The following is a 22,988-nucleotide window of genomic DNA, read 5'->3' on the forward strand; positions in this document are numbered from 1 at the left end:
CTTGATCCCCGATGGGATGGGTTCCTCATGGGGACCCGAACCCCAAAATCTTTTAGATAACAATATTTTTTAGATAAAAATTTTAATTATAAATAATTTTTTAAATATGTTTTGTTATATAAAAGTAATTTAATAATATATATTTGATGCTGCTCAATCCGAGGTGGTGCACGAACTGAGGAGAGCAACCAAATAGTCCTTGCTGGCAGGGCGAGGCCGAGCTACAAGGATGAGGCCGAGCTTCAAGACCTGTGGCCAAGGAAACAGTAGTCATAGGCCCGAGGAGTTATCCCCGGGTAAGCATTTCGACGCTCAGTAAGTAGGAGGTGATAGGTGGTTAGGCCGAGCTACAAGGATGTTGGTCTGAACTAAATAGCAGTGTCGGTCTCAGAAGTTGGGGATCCCTTACCTCGAGCATGGATCACCTTTTTATAGCCAAAGATCTGTGTCCTAGTCGGACTAGGCTTCAGGGGAAGTCGGGATGAGGTTAGCCGCTGTGTTATTCGGGATAGAGTCCCATTCCCTAGAGGGGTCACCTTCTTCCTCCTTATCTGTAATTGTTCTCATCCATACGACGTGTGGTTGATGTGGCTAGAAGGATAAGATATGGGCCATCATGGTAGCGTAGCTTGGCCAAGCTAGGCCGATGTGATCAAGCTAGGCCGACATGGCCGAGCTAGGATGATGTGGTAGGGCGATAGCTGGACGGCCACGTGTCTCGCAGGGCCAGCTCAGCCATGACACGAACAGCTGCCCCAGTTTTGAAGTCAAGGAATGAAGTAGTCCAATTTGTTCTTCGACTGAAGAACTTTAAGCGGATGTTTGGCCCCTTTGGTGTTCCTCGGCGCCTGCCGCAACCTTGAGAACCAGGCAATATAGAAAATGGCCGAGGAATCTTCCCATTGTCGGTTGCAGAACTCTAAGTTCTCTGACTTCAGAATCTGAACACCACTACCCCAGTTCTGCAGCCGAGAATGGGGAGTGCTTGGCCTGAAGTGTTGCGCAGTTGCGTAGCGCGATAGAGAGCCAAGGTGTCGAATTGAGCTTCCAAGTCTGTCCTCCCGGTGGAGCCGAGGAACGGGTTTGATTCCAAGTGGAAGTTGAGCTTTTGTGTTATGGTAATGTTCGGTCATGGTGCACCGAGCTTCGGAGTTGGGTCCGAATTTGTGGCTGTTGTGATGCTCAACTTTGATGTGCCAAGCCTTCAATGTTGGAGCTTAGCTCGGCCGTATGCCGAGGAATGGTCTTTTGCTCAGCCACAGGGTGCCAAGCTACGATGACAAGTTCCTTTGATGTTGTCGGGCTGTGGAATTGAGGTCATTGCGATGCTCAGCTATGACTTGCCGAGCTTCAAAGTTGAGGGCTCCTAGGTGCCGAGTTGTTGTGATGCTCGAGGACCTCCAAGTACTGAGTTTGTCATAATGTTCGATTGTGGCTTGCCGACCTTCAAAGCTGAGGGCCTCACCATTGTCAAGCTATTCTGATGCTCGGTTGTTGTCTACTGAGCTTCAAAGTTGGGGGCTTCGTAGGTGTCGAGCATTTATGAAGCTCAGTTGCGTTCTGCCAAGCTTCAAAGTTAAGGATATGCTCTTCGGTTGACGAACTTGTTCTTGGAATTTCGGGATCCGAGAACCACTCCCCTAGTTCCAAAGTCGAAGAGTGGGAAGCTCGGCTGGGACAAAGTGAGGCCTTCTTTGCTGTTGGGCGTCCCGAGGAAATTAGGGTAGCTGGTTGACTCGATGGGCCTGGGCGAATCTCTGACACGTGCATCGGTGGTTGGACCGTTGCTGTAGGTTGAACCGGAGCAATTAATGCACTGGATGTTGCTTGTCAAGGTCATCGCTTCAATTTCTAAGGATTTGCGCATGCAGTAACAGACGCATCGATTGGTCTTCCTGAGCTTTGTCAAGGCGGACCATGCCCTGTGCGTTGGGACCAACCTCGGCCTGGAGAAGACAGTCTAGAGGATATCGGGACTATCTTGAGGACCATGCCCTGTTCGTTGGGCTCGAGGATATGGCTCAGATCCAAGCTATGTATGACATCCCTGAGGATTTCTGTATGAGGTTCCCGCACTACGGTGAAATGGCAACCGATGCTTGGCTCGACAAACTTTGTGTGTACGAGAACAGTCTAGAGGTCAGGCTGAGATTTCCTTTGAACGAAGAGGTTGTTGAGGTTCTTGCACGGTACCGAGTACTACTGGTGCAACTGATGTCGAACTCCTTTAGGTTTTTGGTCGGCCTTTTGTCCTACTGCGTCGTCTGTGATATCGAGTTGACCCTGGGTATGGTGATCTTCCTTCTTCAGCTCCAACCTCACCAGCAAGGCTATTACTAATTCTCGACTAGGAAGGACGTTAAAGTGCTGGTCGGGGCTCCTTCCTCTGTGAAACACTGGAAGGAGACTTTTTTCTTTGTCCATTGTCCTGGGGGCCTCTCCTTCCCGGCTGTGCTACAAGAGCCAAGAATAAGAGTGCCCCAACCTCAATGGTTGGCGCTTACATGGGAAGAAAGGTTGGCTCTGAGCATGATCTGATGTAATCGGGTATACATGCCCGGAGATGCTGATGCTCAGCGAGTTGATGCGCAAGGTGGCTGGTCTATCCTTTTCGTTGCTTTATCTTCCTGTACTTTCTTTGCATCTTTGTTCCCATACTTACTGTCGCACTTCCGTAATGCATGTATAGAGATGGCTAGTGAAGAGGAGATTGTACGCCTAATGAAGGAGAATTGCCATAGGCTGAGTCGGGCTAGCACGGTCCGTGCCGAGGTAGTTCCTTCCCCGAGGTCTTCCGAGAGGGCACCTCGCCGGCAAAATAGAACTCAGCGGCGGGGAAACGATGATGAGGATGTGGTGGTCGTGGAACCCAGAGAAACTCGCCTGACGGCTTTCCCTACGCAAGTCGAGGTGGGTAGTAGCACCTTGGACATCCATGTGTGATGAACTTACAATTTATCTATAATTTTTGAGGGCTTTAGCATGGATTTTTATGTCGGTTTTATTAATTTTTGCCTTAATTTAGCTTAATGCTAAGAATAAGTTCAGGGATAATCAATCCAAGAAAAGGAAGGAAAAAGGCAAGAAAAGAAGGTTCAAAAAGACCAATTTCAGTCCAGCCCGGTCGTGGAAGCAAGAGAGAGCACTTCGGCCCAAAAAGAGCAAGTGAATTCCTTGAGAAAACCCAAGAAAATAAAGCCTAGCTATGAGGAGAATTCGACCCAGCAAGGAAGGCCCATTTTTAGCCCAAATAACAGCCTAGAGTGTAGCCCACATGAGCTCAAAAGCAAGCTAAGTTGTAGCCCAAATAGCAGCCCAAAGGGAGTTAGGGGCGGCAACTTCTAGGAGTTTCTTGAAGAGAAGGAGGGAGCACTCTAGAAGGTTCATGAGGGGTGTAATACACCCCATTCTAGAGGCTTCAAGAAGGGGCAAGAGCCCCCTTGAAAAACTATATAAGGAGGCCTCTAGGAGGGGAGAAAGTTGTTCAATTGCTTGAGAGGAAGGCTCTCCCACTCTTAGAGGTTCGGCCACCTTGAGAGAAGAGAAGAGAAGAAGGCTAGCCGCAAGGAAGAAGAAGAAGAAGGGCTGAAGGAAGTTCAAGACAAGCAAGCTAGAAGAAGAAGGTGAGTTCGAATTGAGAGTTTGTGATTCAAAGATCTTCTGTAATAAATCATTTGTAGTTTCATTCTCTTTTGATTTGAATTCAGTTTCTTAGTTATATGTTCTTTCTTCTTTCTCCTTGTTTCCATTCTTCCTTGATGTATTTCAGCTTGTAAAATTTCAGTTCAGCAATCTAATTCTTTTTGATTCATTCAAATGGTCATGCATTGTATTTGAAGTTTCTTGAATAAGGGTGTGATTGTAGATTAATTCGGCCAACTAACCTTCAAAACTCATATCTGAATTCTCAGATCTGAGATTGCAAGATCTGAATTGCTTGAAAGAGAATTCAGATCTGCAATTTTCAGATTGGGCGAATTAATCTACAGCTTGGAATTCCTAGAGTGTTTGAGAGAGACTCTAGGAATTCAGATCTACTATTCAAGAACTGAATTGAGTGCAAGGTTAGAGATAACTTGCACAATTCAGTTAGTGATCAATTCAGATTTGAATTGATGCCTTAGAAGTGTTTGAAGAAATGCATGCATGGGAATTAGATTCTTGCTAGAGATAGAAGAACCGTCCCTCATGCATAGGGTGAACATGCACTTGAGAGAGGCTGTTCATGACCTTGGGGTTTCACCAAACCAAGGCTCAATCATGATTCATTCGAATGATCCAAATTGATAGATTGCTGAATTCTGAGATTGACATTTACTGCTTACTCTTCTAACCTGATTTGAAGGCAATTGGGCCAATGATTTAGATAGATTTTAATTTAGGATTTCTTAGCTTTCATTAGAGTTTTGATTTATTTGTTGATCAGATAAGAAGTGCTCAATTTAGTATTGGTAATTGTTTCCTAAATCCTTGTGGGAACGATACTTCACTCACTACTTTATTACTTGAACGGCTAGTGCACTTGCTAGTGTCACAATGAGCCACACATCAATGTGCCGCGTTGGAAAATTCATAGTCGGGACGAGCTAGATACTCTCAAAGTTCCTGAGCAGCTGCTCTGCGGGATGATGATGGCCTACATCACTGAAGAGGCCAGAAAAACCAGGAGCAGCACATTAGAGTGCTCGCTCATTCGGGTTGCGGCTCAAGTAAGTTCATACTTAAGTGTCTCTATTTCTTTGAGTGTGATTCCTCGTGCTAATACTACTTTTGGTGTCCGCAGAACGCATGCTTGGCTGTTGCTATAGTTGATCGCCTTCGTGAGTTGTGGCGGTGGTATAAGAAGGAACATTCCAAGTATCTGCTATTGAAGGTGCACCTGGCCGAGCTTTAGGTAGATGGGAAGTGATCTGCTGAACTGAAGAAGTAGGTGGTCAAGCTAAAGGCTCGGTTGACCGAGCAAGTAGAGTTGGTTTGCAGTTTAAAGAACAAGATCACCAAACTAAAGGTGGAGAGGGAACGACTTAAGCAAGAGCCCGCTAAGGAGGCAGTGGCACGGTACAAGAACTCGGTGGAACTTTAGTAGGATATGGATTAATATTCTTCGACTTCCTACAAAGCAGGCTTCAATGTCTTCTGGAGGAGAGCCTTGCGCCACTGTCCCAAGCTAGCCGCTGCTGCATAGACCTGGGAGGCCTACGACTATGCGTTGTGGTAGGTTGGCGATGTGCTACCAAGCTATGCGTTGTGGGCTCAGGACGTTCGGAGGTCAATTGGGTCAATGAGTTATACTGAGCTACATATGCACAGCGTGGTCGTGTAGCTCGGTCCATCTAGGATGGGTCGTGCTATACCAGGAGAATGAGGAGAGCTGTCTGCATGATGCTCGGCTGGGCCAGAGTGTCCAACCGTGCTGTCTTGCCGGTTCTTGAGGAGCTGGCCAACTTGGATAGTGCGTTGGCTCATATGTTCTCGGCTTAAGGAATCTGCTGGATGTTGAAGTGTTTAAGTCGGTGGATGAGCTCCTGCACCTTCTGTAGGTAATTTTCCATCGTAGGCATTCTTGTCTCAAATTATCCGTGGATTTTGTTGACTACCAGTTAAGAATCACTAAAGGCTTCTACTCTCTGAGCTCCCAGGTCTAGGGTAAGGAGTAGCCCGGTGATCAAAGCCTCATACTCAGCTTCATTATTGGATGCTTTAAACTCAAACCTGAGGGCATGTTCTAACACCATGTCATATGGGCTGAGGAGAATAAGGCCAACTCCGCTGCCTTGCTGATTGGATGGGCCATACACGTGTAGGGTCCATATTTGCGGTGGCGGGGCAAGATCTTCGGTGGTGAATGTGCATTCGACAATGAAGTCGGCTAGGGACTAAGCTTTGATCACAGGTCAAGTGCATGTTCGATATCGAACTCACTTAACTCCACACTCCACTTGATCAAGCGGTCAGATGCTTCTGGCCTTTAGAGGACTTGCTTAAGTAGCTAGTCGGTGAGAACTCGAATACTATGGGCTTGAAAGTATGGCCTGAGCTTTCTAGCCGAAGTGACCAGAGCCAGAGCCATTTTCTCCAAGTTGGAGTATTGGATTTCAGTGCCACCAAGGACTTTGCTAGTGTAGTAGATCGCCTCTGTACTCGGCCTTCCTCCTTGACTAGTACCGAGCTGACGACCTCATCCCCGGCCCAGAAGTAGAGTAATAGCTCGTCCCCTGGGCTCGGCTTGTTGAGGAGAGGCGGCGAACGTAGGCCGCTTCAGTTCTTGAATGGACCATTCGAATTCCTTGGTCCATTGGAAGTCCTTCAGTCGTTTGAGAGCTTTGAAGAAGGACAGACACCGGTCTACGGATTTGGACATGAACCTACTAAGGTCAGCTATTCTACTGGTGAGTCGTTGCACATCTTTATGGGTTTGAGGCGATTTTATGTCGAGGATGGCATGTATCTTCTTTGGATTTGCCTAAATCCCCCTTTGTGTCTCCATGAACCCCAGGAATTTACCCGAGCCGACCCCGAAAGCACATTTGGTCGGGTTCAGCTTCATCTTATACTTCCAGAGGGTATTGAAGAATTCCTTTAGGTCAGCAAGGTGCTGCTCGACCTTCTTGCTCTTCACTAGCATGTCGTCGACGTATGCCTCTTTGTTTCGGCCAAGCTGATCTTTGAACACTTCATTCACCAGTCGTTGGTAAGTGACGTTGGCGTTCTTAAGGACAAAGGGCATGACCTTGTAGCAATATAAATCATGGTCGGTGATGAAGGTTGTTTTCTCCTGGTCCTCGGGATGCATTTAGATCTGATTGTACTTTGAGAAGGCATCCACAAAGCTCAGGAGTTCATGGCCGGCCGTTGTGTCAACAAGTTGGTTGATCATTGGTAGAGGAAAGCTGTCTTTGGGGCAGGCCTTGTTTAGGTCGGTGAAGTCAATACATATCCTCCACTTCCAATTGGCTTTTTTTACCATTACCATGTTGGTCAGCTAGTCGGGGTACTTGACCTCTTAAATGAAGCCGACGTCGAGTAGCTTATGTACTTTGTCTGCAATCACTTGCCACCGTTCTGTTGCGAACCTTCTCTTCCTCTACTTGATAGGTCAGTAGTGGGGTTAGCATTCAAATGGTGTGTAATGACTTTGGGGTCGATCCTCGGCATATCTACCACCGACCAGGAAAATACGTCGACGTGGTCTCTTAATAGTTGTACAAGCTTTCCCGAAAATGATCATTCAATTGAGAACCGACTTGGACTGTCCTCTCGAGGTCTTCCTTGCTTAAGCGTCACCTGGATGAGGTCTTCAACAGGTTGGCCATGTTGTGTTCTTTGCGAGATGGAATGTGGAAACTGTAGCTTGCAGAGCATTAAGGGTCGGCTTACCAAGGATGGCGTTGTACGAAGAGGGGCAATGAACCACAACGAAATCCACCATGGTCGTCGCAGTAACGTCACTGTCTCCAATCAGTAGGGGAAGAGTTATTCTCCCAGTGGGTAGGAGGGACTCCCCAGAGAAACCAGGGGTGTGTTGATGGGGGTGAGGTGCTCTTTGTCGATGCCAAGCTTTTCAAATGCATCCTCGAATAGTACATCGGTGGAGCTACCCATGTCAACCAGGATCTGTCTTATCTCGAAGTTGGCCACCTCGGCTATGATTACCAAGGCATCATCATGCGGGGTTTGAACTCCCCAGAGGTCATCGTCGGTGAATGTGATGGTCTGCCACGCTTCTTCTTGTGCCCCCGGTTGTTGATTTCTCATAGTCGCGCATACTTCTTGCGCCCCGAGCTACTCTCCCCTCTTGCGACGATTCCACTTGATATGACGTGGTTCACACCAGCAGGGGAAGCTCGGGGCGGCAGTCGAGCATCCTCCGTGCGCTGTTCTTCCTGTGCCAGCTTCTCACTCTTGATGAACCCACCGAGGTATCCATGCCTGATTAGGTCTTCAATGTGGTTGCGTAGGTCGAAGCAGTTCTCCGTGTCATGGCCATGATCTCTATGGGACTCACAATATTTGTCACGATTCCTCTTGTTGCTTTGCATTTTCATCTTCTCAGGCCAATGAACGTAGTTATGGTCACAGATTTACATCAGGACTTTAGACCGCAGCATATTGAGCAGCGTGAAGTTCTGATAGGTCGGCGGGGGTGTCCATGGTCTATGGTCAGGTCGGCGGTCTTGCCTCTTATGGTCCCGATCTGATCTTTTTGACTTTCACTCCTCAATATCTCTCCTCCTCTTGTCGGGCCTCTCTTCCTCATCACATAGTTGTGTTTGCACATCTTCTGCGTTGATATACTTCTGCACATGGCTCATCAACACTGCCAGGGTTTGCGGAGGGTTCTTGGAGATGGAGAAGTTGAATGGGGATGGGCGGAGGCCGTGTTGGATAGTGGTGACATCCACGGATTGGTTTAGGTTCCTGACCCATAACACTTCCTTGTTGAATATGGCCAGTTAGTCTCTAAGGGACTCATTTTTCCTCTTTTGCACCTGCATGAGGCTGGCCGAGGTCTTGTAATGCTTTTGACTCACTATGAACTAAGCATGGAACTGGGTCTCCAACTACTCCCACGATGCTATTGAACGCAGAGGCAGGGAGGAATACCAGGTTAGGGCTGGACCTGTAAGGGTGGCCACTATGGTTTTACACATCAAGCCCTTAGAGGATCTGTGCAACATTAACTGTGCCTTCAATGCTTCCATATGGTCGGCGGGATCAGTGTTCCCATCATACTTTTCAAGCTGAGGTGCCTACCATCCTGTGGGAGGTACCTCGTCCATAATTTCCTGGGTGAAGGGTGGTTCCTTTTTCATGGGCACGGTCGGTGGCGTTGGCTGATCTACAATTGGCGTCGTGCTTCTCTGGCTTCGCTCTAGCTCTTCTAAGCGCTGGCAGAGTTCTTGAATCTCATCCCTTTGCTTCAGAGTCGCAGTGTGTGTTGTCATTTCCTTCTTGGGGTGCGCTGTGCGGTCTTTTACGGAGCTGGATTTGGCGACGAAGACCACGTGAGGTGGCATTCGTCTGCTGAGCCTTTCCTTGTCAGGGATCTACGTGGTTTGGTGCGTCCTTCTATGAGAGCAGACGGAGGGGGCTGACCTTCTTGTTGTATCCTGCTTTTCTTGGTTGGACTGTGCTATGCCCTTGTCTGCTCGGCGTGCTTTGGGGTCCTCGAGATGAGGATCATCCTTCATGCACGTCGGTGCATAAGGGGGGACGATCTTGCTAGCCGGTGCCGCAGGTCATTGGTTCTGCATCATTTCGAAGATCTTGTCGACCTTTTCTTGTATTGCTCGGAATTGCTCAGGATCAAACATGGCTAGAGGTTGTGTAGTTTCTTGATGCGGAGGACTGCGGTGGCGAGAGTCCCGAGATGGGGATGGACCTATTAAACACTCGGGTTGGTTCTTGGGCATCTTGATCGCTTTCTTGATTGCGTGGTAAGGAAAGATTTTCGGGAAGGACTTTTTGTGCATTCCCACAGACGGCGCCAATTTGATGCTGCTCAATCCAAGGTGGTGCACGAATTGAGGAGAGCAACTAGATAGTCCTTGCTGGCAGGGCGGGGCCGAGCTATAAGGACAAGTCCGCGCTTCAAGACCTGTGACCAAGGAAACAGAAGTCAAAGGCTCGAGGAGTTATCCCCAGATAAGCACTTCGACGCTCAAGTCAGTAGGAGGTGGCAGGTGGTCGGGCCGAGCTACAAGGATGCTGGTCCAAGCTAAATAGCAGTGTCGGTCTCAGAAGTTGGGGATCCCTTACCGCGAGCATGGAGCACTTTTTTATAGCCAAAGATTTGTGTCCTGGTCGGACTGGGCTTCCAGGGAAGTCGGGATGAGGTTAGCCATCGAGGTATTCGGGATAGAGTTCCATTCCCCGACAGAGTCGCCTTCCTTCTTCTTCCTTATCTGTAGTTGTGCTTTTTCATACGATGTGTGGTTGACATGCCTGGAAGGATAAGATGGGGGGCCACCGTGGTAGTGTAGCTTAGCCAATCTGGGCTGACATGGCTGAATTAGGATGACATGGCAGGGCTATAGTTGGGCGGTCATATATCTCACAGGGCCTGCTCAGCCATGACCTGAACAATATTTAATATAAATAACACTTTAAATATGTTTTAATATATATAATCGGGGCCGGGGAGAGGCGGGGACTTTAATCCCCATCCCCTTTCCTGTCCCCTCCCCACCAAAACAATCTCCATCCCCGAGTCCATTGGGTCGGAGAAGTCGGAGATGTTGGGGATGGGAAAAAATTGCCATCCCTATAGAATTTGACGATTTCTATTTCCTTCTTCCTCCAACCCATTGGTGGACCCACGGATTGGTTCCCCACTTGCGCACCCCCAAGGCCACAGGCGGCCAATTGGCCACAGCCTATCTACCCCGTGCATTGGGAGCATCTCCAGTGCTTGTTACGGGGAGATCAGGAGATATTCCCAATTCACCGGGGATGGTCTGCAGCATGCAGGTCACGGGTGGGGTGCACTGTGTGTGGAGCCATTCCATCTCGTATACGACCGTTGCATTCCCCCGTCTCGCACTGTATTACAAATGATATTTTGCATTCAAATTTCAAAAGTTCAAATTGCCATAAAGAAAGCTGTCATTTTCCTGCAATCTCCATGGCTCACTCCACCAGAAGCTCTCGAACTTGGAGCTTTCATAGCGTGATCGTCGAATCCACTCGGAGCCGACACTAGTTTCGTTTTTAAGGTAATGAAGATTTGAATGAGATTTGAGACCTCTGGGTACGAGAGGAGGAATCTTTTGTCTTTCATTCCGCTCTCTTTATAGAAGTCAGAGCTGAAGCTACTGAGATTTTAAACAGTATTTGTAAGGATTTTTTTTTTTTGCGACCAGAAAGTTTATGATTACTGGGTTTGTAGTGGTAGAAAGCTTGGATATTTTATTTTTTTTTCACTAGTGAAGGATTGTCTATCTTTAGTGGGTTTTTAATCACTCTATTAAGTCCTTGAGTCCCACTTCAGAAAACCTGAGTTCTGTTTCTGGAAATTTTATGCTACTCAGAGCTTGAAAGCGGGGTTACGATCTCAACTAGGTTCTCTCATATTTACAGTATTTCCTTTTGCATCGGCCAGTTTATGGTTCAATTGAACTTTCCACGATTGTGACTTTCATTCGAAGTTGTGAAATTTTGTCCAAAATGAGAGAAGATTATTCTTGGGAGAGCCGACCAAAGCCTGGTAAGTTTGCAGATCAAAACCAGATAGTGAGGGCTAATGCGAAAGTCAGTAGTAACTCGTCCAAGCTAAAATCTGCATCTGCTTGGGGTTCAAACATTGTAAAAGGCTTCTCTGCAGATAAGAAAAGCAAACAGCAGACAACAGTCCTAAGCAAGAAACTTCCTCTGACCAGCTCCGAAATCCGTACTCAGAAGAACGCATTGCTGCCTCACCACTCCCGTGTCAAGCGGTCTCTTATCGGAGATTTTCCATGCTCAGCCAACCCTGCTCAAGTTCACCCCCACACTTTTGATTTCCAGAGGACAAAGTCCAATGGGTCTCGTGATTTGTTTCTTGAGTTGGATCATCTGAGGACTTTAGTCCGAGAATCCAAGGAAAGAGAATTGAAATTGCAGACTGAGCTGTTGGAATATAAGAAAAACCCAAAATGGACGGATCTCGAAATGGAACTGGAATTAAAGAGGACTGAAGTTGAGAATCTCATCCAGAAAGTAGGTTCATTAGAAGCTGAGAGAACAAGGCTCTATCACCAACTTTCCTCTTTACCTTCTATCTTACAAAGCCAGGAAGAAGCAATCAGAAGAGAAGATCATGAAAACGCAACTGCGTCACAGAGGAATCTCGAGATGGAAGTTGTTGAGTTGCGACGCCTAAACAAGGAGCTCCAGTTTGAGAAGAGGAATCTTGCATGCCGGCTTTCTTCTGCCGAGTCGCAACTGGCTGCTCTTGCAAAGGTTTCAGAGGTATTCACTTGCTTCTATAGAATCACAATGGCTGTTTTTTTCCTGTTTTGCAGTCAATGAATTCTTATTTTTCGATTCTAGTTAGATTTGAAACATGGTCTTAATTTTTCGCGGTCTTGATTATAAGCAGAGTGAGATTGTAGCGAAGGTTGAAGCCGAAGCATCCCTTCTTAGACACACAAACGAGAACTTGTGCAAACAAGTTGAAGGTCTGCAGATGAGTCGATTGACTGAGGTTGAAGAACTTGCATACCTTAGATGGGTCAATTCGTGTCTACGAAATGAATTGCGCAACTCAGGATCCACTGCAGATTCGGGTAAGGCACTGAGTCCCAGGTCAATTGGTAAGGGCAGTGAATGTATGAGCTCCATTTCTGCTCTATCGAAAGAGTCATTAGAGTTAAGTAGTGCATCGAAACTGAATTTGATAAAGAAGTTGAAAAGTTGTTCTAGAATCGAGGAAGGTATACCAAACTTAGAATGCGCAGATCATGCCCTATACAAAAATTGGGTGGAAGCCCAAGAAGGGGGAAGCCCCAGAAGAAGACACTCAATAAGTGGATCAAAATTCTGTCATGAGGACATGGAAACTAACAAGAGAAGGCAGTCTGATGGGATTGCAGGCTCACAAGAAGCAGAGAGGGAAGGAGTTCGAATGGTTGCTCTAAAATATGATTTGGGTGTTGTTCAGAGTCCACAGTTCCTTGCTAACAGACCTGAAACTAACAAGATTACAGCTTCTTTTGATATTGAGAAACGGGCACTACGCATTCCTAACCCGCCTCCAAAGCCTTCTGGTTCCTTTTCTACCGCTGTAAAGCAAAACGGTTTAGCTCCAGCTCCACCACCACCACCACCACCTCCACCACCGCCACCTCCACCAAAGTTTTCAATAGGAAGTAGCACAAATCTGGTTCAGAGGGCTCCGCAAGTAGTTGAGTTTTATCATTCACTTATGAAAAGGGAGTCGAGAAGGGAATCTTCCAGTGGAGGAATTTGTGATGCTCCAGATGTTGCAAATGTTCGCAGTAGCATGATTGGTGAGATTGAGAATCGGTCATCCCATTTACTTGCTGTAAGTCACCTTTTCACCTTGCATTTTAATTGTTTTTGGGTTGGTAAGTTGGGATTAGAGGGCACAGTATGATCCCAAGTCCCAACTCCTGCTTTATTCTCCATAATGTTGGCAAAATCTTACGATTTACGATACAATTCATGATTTGAATCATGAGTCCTAAGGCTTTCGATTCCAATTTTATGTTTGAATATTTTTTTTTTCAAAAAACTTTCAATTTTTGTTTGAATCCTACGATTTGATTCATATATCTTACAATTTGTACGATTCACTATGATTGAAATAAATTCAATTATCTACTTTATTATTATTATTATTATTATTTGTTTATATTTAATTTTGCCAAAAGGAGACTTTTTTAAACTACTTACTAGAAAAATATTTATTTAAAGAAATTGAGTTTATTTTCCATTATATGTATGTTAAAGGGCCACTATATGTAGATTTGTTTGATTTTCAAGTCCAACTTGATTATATCATCTTAGGCTTCTATTGTATAAGTGCTGCATTATATTGTTTTAAGTACATATTTGGTAGATATAGATTAAAAATTGAGTAAAGTCAATTTACTATATATATTTAGTCTTTTAATATATTTATGTTTAATTTTTTAACAAGTTAGTAAAAAATAAAAATAATCTTACGATTTACGATACGACTACGATTTTCAAAACACTGGCTCCATAAATGTTAACATAATTCATGATTTCAGTGTTCTGAAAAAAATAATTATTGTAATTTGTACATTTTCCTTCAAAATTTTTTATGGTAACTGAACCAGCTCTAACCCTGTTAATTGTTATGGGTTATTTGTAGATAAAGGCAGACGTTGAGACTCAAGGTGAATTTGTGAACTCATTGATTAGAGAGGTCAATAATGCAGTTTATCAGGACATTGAAGATGTTGTGGCATTTGTGAAGTGGCTCGATGATGAACTTTGTTTTCTTGTAAGTCTATTCTATAGTTTAGAAAGCTTTTCTTGGAACATTTTATTTTGGAAGAATTACAGCATCTGAAATTTTTTCACTGAGGCTGTATTGGGTTTGACAGAACATAAGAGAGAGACAGAAAATTGATGGAAAGTTATAAAGGATTTTTACAAAATTTGTTTAACAACTTCCTCTCAACTCTCCGTTTCCTTAAACCAAACATAGCCAAAGGTTGTGTCTTGATAAGCTTCAGGATTTGTGCTTGTTCAAAGTCTAAACGCAGAATGCCCAAATGCACGTTTGGGTGGGCTTTGGCTTTGCAAGGTGGGCGGGCGATCCACCTGGATATAAAGTGAAGAACCCGGTATACTGAGTAGCTGCCTCTCAACCAAAAAGAATGACTTTCCCATGAAACTTATTTGATGGCTTCTCCAAAGCAGCTCAACAAAATGATTAGTGATATTTTTGGGTATTGGTGTTTGAACATAGTAAGATAATTTGATTACCTTTCTAGAGGTCTTCATCATACTTGCATATTCTTGCAGGTAGATGAAAGGGCAGTCCTAAAGCACTTTGACTGGCCAGAGAAGAAAGCTGACACTTTGCGAGAAGCAGCATTTGGGTATAGAGATCTGAAGAAATTGGAGTCTGAAGTGTCATATTATGAAGATGATCATCGGCTACCCTGTGACATTGCATTGAAGAAGATGGTCACTTTGTCAGAGAAGTAAGGAGTTTGACCAGCAGACCTTAGACCTGAGGGGCTGGTTTGTTTGCAGTGCAATTTCATTTTCACTTTTCACTGGTACAAAAGTATGAGAGTGCAAATTCTGGTTTATTTCTTCGCTATTATCTTTTGCCTTGTCTTAGGCCTTGCTCGTTTTTTGGTAAGTTATTAATCCGGGTAAATCTTTTTTGGGAAACACTTATCCGGGTAAGTGTATTTATCCATGTTCTTTTATTTCCCATGAAAAGAAGACAATGGCCATTTTTGCCATAATAATCCATTATTACAAGGGGAATTTTTGTCCCATTCAAGTGTTGGCAACTTCCCCCACCAAGGAGATGGGTATCACTTGCCTAATACCCAATACCTAAGAAAATAAACTTTCCTTGATCCCCGCATAAATCTGAAAAATCTCCCCTCTCAAAATCTAGAAAAAGAATACCCCCTTAGTGCATATGAATCACAATAAAACTTGAAACAAAGTAAAGTGAAACCTAAAACAAAATTACATTAGAAATTGTATTTTTCTCATTTGCACTCTCAAGCATTTACACCTAAGTGTAAATGAAATTACACTGCAACCAAAATGGAGCGTAGCAACTTTTTTGTAAATAAAATTTAATTTAATTTTATGTATTGCTTTTAGGATGGAGCGCACTGTGTACAGCATTCTCAGGACAAGAGATGTGTTGATGCGTCACTGCAAGGAGTATCATATTCCAACGGATTGGATGCTCGCCTCGGGGATTATTAACAAGGTAATTTTCTTCTTATCTGTAATCTTGACCATATAACCTTCCTCAATTTTGTACATCTGATAAGTTTTTGTCATTCCTTTCCTTTCTGTTTAGTGCAATATAGGGATTTGGCCTGCATTATATATCCCTCAATTTAATATCTATTTTTCTCTTTTGTCATAAAATACCTATTTTTCTCATGATATACTTTGTAGTGTTATGTGTGAATTTAACAAATAAGAAATAGTTTTTTGGGTTCAATTACTTAAACATAAAGACTCTTTTGCCCTTAATTGTTCTTCAAATTTTCAAAATATACCTTTACCTGTTTTTTTGGATAAATACCATTTATTAGAAAGGCTTGGGTTCTTGAACCAAAAGAAACACCCAATCTAAAACATTACAACATAACAGATCTCCAAGTTTCTGAATACCCTCGTACAAACCGTACCATGCTTTACAATTAGAACGATAGCTAGCAATATGCATCAATAATTTGTATTTCAGTTTACAGGGCAACCTGTCGTCCACTAATCCTTTGTTGTATTCACCACCACCCCCACCTCCAAAATGACAACCACCGGTGGCCCTCTGGTCATTGTCATCGCCAATTTTACCTCCTCCGACCAACAAAACATAGAACCAGAGTACTGTTGTAGTGAATGAGGAAAAGCCCTCTCTCGTGCACGGTATGGATGACTAGGAGCTCTTTTGGAGGGCATCCATGGTTCTATGTATCCCATCCAAGGTTGCTTTCATGTTCTTTACAGATCAGAAGTGGTGGCTTCTTACACCTAAAAACTTTTGCAAATCTGATTCCTTCTTTAATGGCACACCTTTTGAGAAGAAACCTTCGAGAGCACACCTAAAAACTGTTGCTGCAAGTCCGACTACCACTGGGTGCTTTGTAGCCCTTGTTCTGTTTGTCTTGTGTCACCACATGCAATATGCAATAATAACATTTCTGTTCTTTGTATGCATAGTTCTAAATTCTGAATTTTGAGTTTCGAAAATTGTTAAATTTTCATTTTAATATGAGAGTTTTTGTTTGTATTATGGAAATATGTTTGAAAAATAAAAAGTTGTAAGATTCCTCTTTTAATAAATAAGAGAAAAAGAAACTAATATTCATTTTCTTCTTAAAGTTGAAAATTTTCTCTTAAAAGAGATAAAAGTTAAAAAGAAATGAGCAAACCCTAATACTCCCAAAAAAAGAGGTATAATTGCAGCATCTCTCTCCCTTTCATTCCTGTCCTCCTTTAGTTGTTTCAGCTTTCAGGCATTTTGAGCCTTTCTCAGGTGAGACTATTAGCTGGGAATCAAAGAGAGGACGAGAGAGAGAAATAGTAGATTACATAGGGAGTTAAAAAGGTTTAAGGGAGAATGTTAGAGGAGACGAAGAGGGGCATCTGGGCAAGAGATGGTTGGGAGATGCCATGTATAGGTCAGAGCCACATCTCTACTCTAATCGGTAAATGTAGAAAAATTGGGAATGGCCGGTGTTGAGGGTAAAATTGAATTTTTGAAAAATTAAATGTGTTATATGACGTCACATGTAAGCAGAATGTGACCATCAACTAAGAAGGGCAGTATGTGTTATTATTATATCATACTTAAGTGCATTCTAGGTTTTAAACCTTAAAGGTAGTTTAAGTAATTGTTAAGTTCAACGGTAATTTAAATAAGTATTTTTAGGTTTTTGTAAGGTTCAAAATTGATAATATCGTATTGAGAGCTTTTTGATACGTTTCTATAAAGGGTATATTGGGGTTTTGACTGATTCTGAGGGTGGATGGACTTTAAACTGATTCTTCTAAATCAAATTAAAAAAAAAAAATTAAAAAACTACTATTACGCCTCTACTGACATATCAGGCATGTCGATATTTTAAACCTTGATATTGATACAGTTATTAGGTACCAACCCAGGTCCCACCCATGAGCTGAACCATTACGGATTGCTTGGTTCATCACATGCATGGATCGACATGGGAGAATGTTACCGTTAAAGCTGCCAGAGAATATTTGGCCAACGAATCTCTAGCCAATCATATGTAATATCTATCAATAAAGGCAGCCATTGCCATTGGCCAAACTCTGTCCTTGTTTTCTTAAATTGATTATGGGTATAGAGAGACGGCATCTGCCATCAAAGAAATATTAGAAACCATGTAGTTTCCTTCTCAAAAACAATGGAAGCAGTACAGAAGTGATTACTTCGGGGCTTCAGCTGATCTATATTCTATTCAAGAGTGTTTTAGTTGAATATATCAGTGTTTTAGTTGACTGATGGAAAGTTGTTAACACCTAAACTCAAGAATTCAAGAGTTGAGAGCTCATATGAATCCTTTTCTACATTCATTTCCCGGGATTCAAACTCTTGTGGCTATAGATATTATAGAGGAATTCTAGTAAAAAACGAGTTTGTACAACCTGCATTTGGCATTCTTTATTTTAAGGAGTTATCTTCTATTTTGCCATGAATAATGAATTTTTAATTACAAAAAGGAGATTAGTCCTTAAAATAAGGAATGCCAAATGCAGCCTTAAATTCTTCATTGTACAGGAAAATACACACTAGAATAGGAAGTTGGACATTTCGCAGCTTTAAATTCTCCATCCATTACCCTTATCTGCCCTGATTGTTAGCTTATGATGCCTTTACATGTGTAGTGCCTTTTAACTCTTTTAATTGTTGAAATTGCAGATAAAGCTTGGATCAGTCAAGTTAGCAAAGAAATACATGAGAAGGGTGGCGATAGAACTTCAATCCAAGGGAGCGTCAGACAAGGATTCTTCATTAGAGTATATGCTACTCCAAGGAGTGAGATTTGCTTTCAGAATACATCAGGTAATGGAAATGGCAAATACAATACTCTCCTCGTAGTAGTTATTATTGCCCGTTTGGGGGTGGCGGGTTTTGGTTTAGCGAGATGGGACCTCACTAGAACAACAGCCTACAAGTAATGTTTGACAAAAAACAAAAGACAAATCCCGGAAAGCACAATTTGCTGGCCCTCACCCAAAAAATTGGCTTCTCCACGGAACCTCAGTAAAAGTAGCTCAACCAAAGCCCTTAGATCTCCCAAGCGGCTAGTATACCACCAGTAAGGAGACGTTTGGTATTTAATTATAGCTCAGATGGTTTATTGCTTTATTTTTAGGGCTCATTCGCTTTTTGGATTTTGAGAGGGAGGAAAGAAGGGTGTATGGGATTTTTTCAGATTTATGTGGGGACTAAAAAAAATTATTTTCTCTAGGTATCACTTATTCGGGTAAGTGATATATCCATCTCCCAGTAAGTAACAACATGGAAAAAAATAAAAGAACATGGATAAATGCACTTATATGGGTAAGTACATTTACAGGGATAAATAACTTCCCTAAAAGGCCTCAATGAATGTCATAAAGGAGGGTTGTTTAGAACAAAACATTCCACCATGGGTGTGGCAAGTTCCACAACCACAATCTCAAAAACACAATGGCAGAGATGGTAATCTGACACAAACACCTACTATTTGAGATGATGTTATAGTGCACCCTAGGCTCAGTTTGGAAGGAGTGCAAATACAAATATGTACTTTTTGCACTCTACATATTTGTATTTTTACGCCTTCTAAACTAGGCATTAATCTCAGTTTGGAAAGAGTACAAATGCAAATATGTACAGTACAAATACATACTAACCCTAATGGTCTAACCGTTTTGGGGACTGGTTCCTGGGTCGAATGGTCTGACCATTCAGTTTGAATGGATGACTGGTTTTGATTTAAAATATAAAAAAGAAATAGAATAAAATAAAATAATTAAAATAAAAAATGATGGCTCAGGGTCGGTTTTAAGGTGAAACGGAACTAATTACTTGACCGTTCCTGAGTCAACTGGTTCGACCGTCCAGTCCAGTATGATTTTCAATACCATATGAAATACAAAATACAAGGTTTTTTTCAGTCTACATATTTGTATATTTGTAGTCCTTCCAAACTAAGCCTTAATGACAAACTGAAGTTGGGTTGGAATATTCATTGTAAAAACGTTTGAATATACCCCAATTACTCTTACTCTTTTGCCTTTATTGCAAAAATAAGGTCACATAATTCATTAGTAGTTGTAGTGCTCCTTTTATTTATTGTCTCTTCATGGCATCTATCATTTTGTTCTTGACATTAATAAGCTTTTCATGCCTTTCTCATCTTTCAATTCCCTCTGTTTGATCGTTAGTTTGCTTTGGATTTCATTCCTTCTCTATCATGGTATTTGAAATTTGAAGCAGTAGAGTGGTTTGGATGGAATTATAACTTGCTATTCTTTGCTCTTTGGTAACACAACTTTCATAATAGCATGTTGCATTGGTATTCCTCTTCCTCCTTTTCCCTCTAATTTTTTGTCATCAGCCTGTGACTGTTTTATTAATATTCCCTCTTCCTCCATTTCTCTCCCTTTTATTTTGGCATTTTTGAATCTAAGAATTTTATATTTGCTGCTTCACATTTTTTCAGTCCAAACTGATGACGATAGCTTGGTTCAAAATTAGGGCTATAAAAGGGCTCTAACGCTCTACCATATTATAGTTGCTTTTTATACAAAATTAGGGCTCTACCATATTATTCTCAATCCTCTGCTGTTCAGTATTTAATAATAGATTTTTACTAAACTCGTTCATTGATAATTCTGCACTAATAATAGAGTTGAATATTAGTCAACAATTTAGACTTTGATAATTCTGCACTAAAATTTCGGAAGAAAATCTGATTTGAGTTTTCCACCTCTCTTATGCAGTTTGCAGGAGGATTTGATATAGAAACAATGCAAGCATTTGAGGAGCTTCGCAAACTAGCACATGTCCGTAATTCAAAATAGACAAAGGAAAATAGAAAAAGAGGAAAACAAAAATGTCCAGCTTACCATCTCAGTAAGCATCATTTAGTATATACGGGTGCAAGTGTTAAGTGTGTAACTGGTAGCAAAATAAGACAGAAAGAAGAATGTTGGAGTTGCTGAATATTTGACAGTTACATAATAGAGAGCTACAGAGCTTGATGAGAGTTTTGCTCTCTTTTTTCTTTTTGGATTTCACATTCATCTGATATATGGGCTTCTTTTTCTTTCCTTACCTTTTCTTTCAAACCAAACACACTCTTAAGTTACATAACATTGCGAAATGCCAATAGAATTCAAATTCAAGCACATTCTATTTCTAAATTTTATGGATTTAAATACCGGAAGAGTACTGAAGCGAACCTGTTTGGTTTGTGGTTTGAGATGAATTGTCAGTGACCATAGATATGGAATCCGAGGTTTGTGGTTTGTTTGTTATTCTGGGATCTCCCCTGTTTATAGTTTTCTCGGAGGCCTCTTCTGAAAGCTTCCGAGCCCCTTGTCATCGGAACTTTATATCTCGTTTCCTCTTTCATCGATCAGATCACGTAAAATGTGTGATTTGAGAATATTCCAAGTCACCAAGGTGTTTCATTCTTGTTTACTTGGGTCAAAAGCTCTATTTTCTAGAAAACTAGTGAATAGTCCGGGGTAACTCAATGTGTATAATTTACTATTTAGTTATCAAAAATTAAATTAAAATAAAATAATATGGGTCTTGCATCTTTGTAATTAATAATCTATTCTGACCTATTTTATTTGAAACCCACTAGTAATTTATATTTTTTAATTTGATTTAAGATATTAAATGAGATATTATTGGTAAATAATAATCCACTTTATTTGGTATTTACTATTTATCTAATAAATCTGTTTTGAGTTATTTATTTTTAAAAGTTAAATTTGGTTGCTTCCTATAAGTTAAATCATGTTTGTAATTAATAAAATTCTTTCTGAAAAAAAAATCATTTAAAAATAAACATAGGTTTATGGCCTTTAATGGTTTCCACCATTTTGTATTTAATAGACTATGAAACTATCCACTTTTTGAATCCTATTTTTGAATTAATCAGATGACATGAGTTTGAATGGTGGTAATGAGTTGTGAGCTTTACCAGCAATTTCTCAGAAAATGCTACATGTCTAGATTTTAAAAAACAAATGAGAATGCCACATGTTTGAATGGTGGGGGCTGTAGCCTAGTAGTGGGTTGTAGGCTTTAGCAGGAACTTCTTAGAAATTGCTATGTGTCTAGCTTTCCAGAAAATGAGAAGGTCACTGGTCTGAATGGTGGTAGTGGGTTGTGGGCTTTAATAACAACTTCTTAGAAAATACCATGTGTTTATATTTCTAGAAAAATAAAAATGCCACATGTTTGAACGGTGGGGGGCTGTAGCCTGAAGACCTTCCTTTAATATATATATATATATATATTGTCGAAGGTAGTTCCTAAAATTGCATTTGTTTGAACAAGCTGCAAAGTAGGCCCATGGGTTGGCATAACACAACACACAAAATGGGTCGTGTTGGCATGGCCTGCTGACATGGAGTGATATGAAGTTAGCTCGTTATAGGTTGCGCCGTCCGACCAAGAATATATAGCAAGGGGTGCTACATAAATGCCCCCAATAACTATAGTCTATAGCCCAAAGATTAATTGGATTAATCAAGGTGTCACATGACAGATTAAGTAGTCATGTGACATGGGCGAATTTGGGTATTGATAGAGGTTTGGATCAACAGATAAGGATAAGAGGATAAGTCTTATTCACTTAAAGGGTCTAGATCCAAATAAAGATTTGGATTAGGAGAGCTGCTCTTTAAGATCTATAAATAGGAGAGGGCAAACTGCTCCTGTTTACACAGATTACTGCTCTTAGTTCTCTCTCTCTCTCTCTCATTCTGCTCTTGTTGCCATACATACTCAATTCATTCTCCAACTTTTGGATTGATAGAGATAAATTTCTACCTCTGATTTTGCAAGAAAATCATATAAGGTTCCGTGCTCTTCTCCCTTGCTCGATCCAAACTGTTAGATTGCAGTTCTTGCTAAAGGACTGCATTGTTGAACTTGCTTCATCTTAAGTTGCACCATCTTCCGTGGAAGCAGGTTTCAGTATCCTATTTGGGCATGAACACCTACTTTGGAAACTACACGTGTGGATTCCATATCAAGTATTCTTCTCATTTTCTTTTGGTTTTAAATTTGGTCCGGATTGGCTCAAGAACAATACTTGAAAAATGTAGTTTTTCTAAAACTAGGAATGCGATTCTCGGAAGGGAGAAAAGAAATTTTTAAAATTTTGCCTAGCCATTTAACATAATTCAGCCATCCATATAATGGATTTCCCCTTTCTTCAGATATTTTGACCTTTTCAATTAAGCGATGGTAACTGATAATCATTCCATTCAATCAACCATGGCATTGTTTGAACTGCCAGGTCTGTGCGAAGCTTCTCTAAGAGGATCTTGTTCGATTGTTTCTTAGGCTTCCCCTCGGGAAACTAGCATAGGAGACCAGAAACCCCTTGCACCACCAGCCATTCTCGTAGATTCATAAAAGGCACTCAAACTTGATAGTCTTCTTCTATGGAGCCATTACTGACAAAATAAAGGTATCAAAGAAAACAAAGGAGAAGAGGAAACGGAAAGAGAAAACGAATGGACACAAAAATGCTAACAGAATCGATGTT

At 41.9% G+C, this 22,988-nt stretch overlaps 1 protein-coding gene across 1 annotated transcript; it reads left to right on the plus strand.

The window, feature by feature from the left end:
• The first annotated feature begins 10,597 nt into the window (after positions 1 to 10,597).
• LOC148846138 (protein CHUP1, chloroplastic-like) lies at positions 10,598 to 20,549 on the plus strand. The gene is made up of 7 exons (XM_088953130.1): positions 10,598 to 11,949; positions 12,080 to 13,024; positions 13,841 to 13,972; positions 14,500 to 14,681; positions 15,328 to 15,439; positions 18,125 to 18,268; positions 20,197 to 20,549. Exons 1-7 carry the CDS (start codon positions 11,167 to 11,169, stop codon positions 20,275 to 20,277), a joined length of 2,379 nt encoding a protein of 792 aa, XP_088809256.1. The 5' UTR covers positions 10,598 to 11,166; the 3' UTR covers positions 20,278 to 20,549.
• The last annotated feature ends 2,439 nt before the right edge of the window (positions 20,550 to 22,988 follow it).

The sequence above is a fragment of the Nelumbo lutea genome, chromosome 7 (assembly GCF_056320005.1).
Source record: "Nelumbo lutea isolate HS-2025 chromosome 7, American lotus-T2T, whole genome shotgun sequence".
Taxonomy (NCBI): domain Eukaryota; kingdom Viridiplantae; phylum Streptophyta; class Magnoliopsida; order Proteales; family Nelumbonaceae; genus Nelumbo; species Nelumbo lutea.

What these genes read in the sequence shown, in the direction of transcription:
- LOC148846138 (XM_088953130.1), top strand. Translation starts at nt 11,167, where the DNA reads ATGAGAGAAGATTATTCTTGGGAGAGCCGACCAAAGCCTGGTAAGTTT. An exon ending in CTCTTGCAAAGGTTTCAGAG is followed by an intron (nt 11,950 to 12,079) that starts GTATTCACTTGC and finishes GATTATAAGCAG; the next exon opens with AGTGAGATTGTAGCGAAGGT. An exon ending in ATGATGAACTTTGTTTTCTT is followed by an intron (nt 13,973 to 14,499) that starts GTAAGTCTATTC and finishes ATATTCTTGCAG; the next exon opens with GTAGATGAAAGGGCAGTCCT.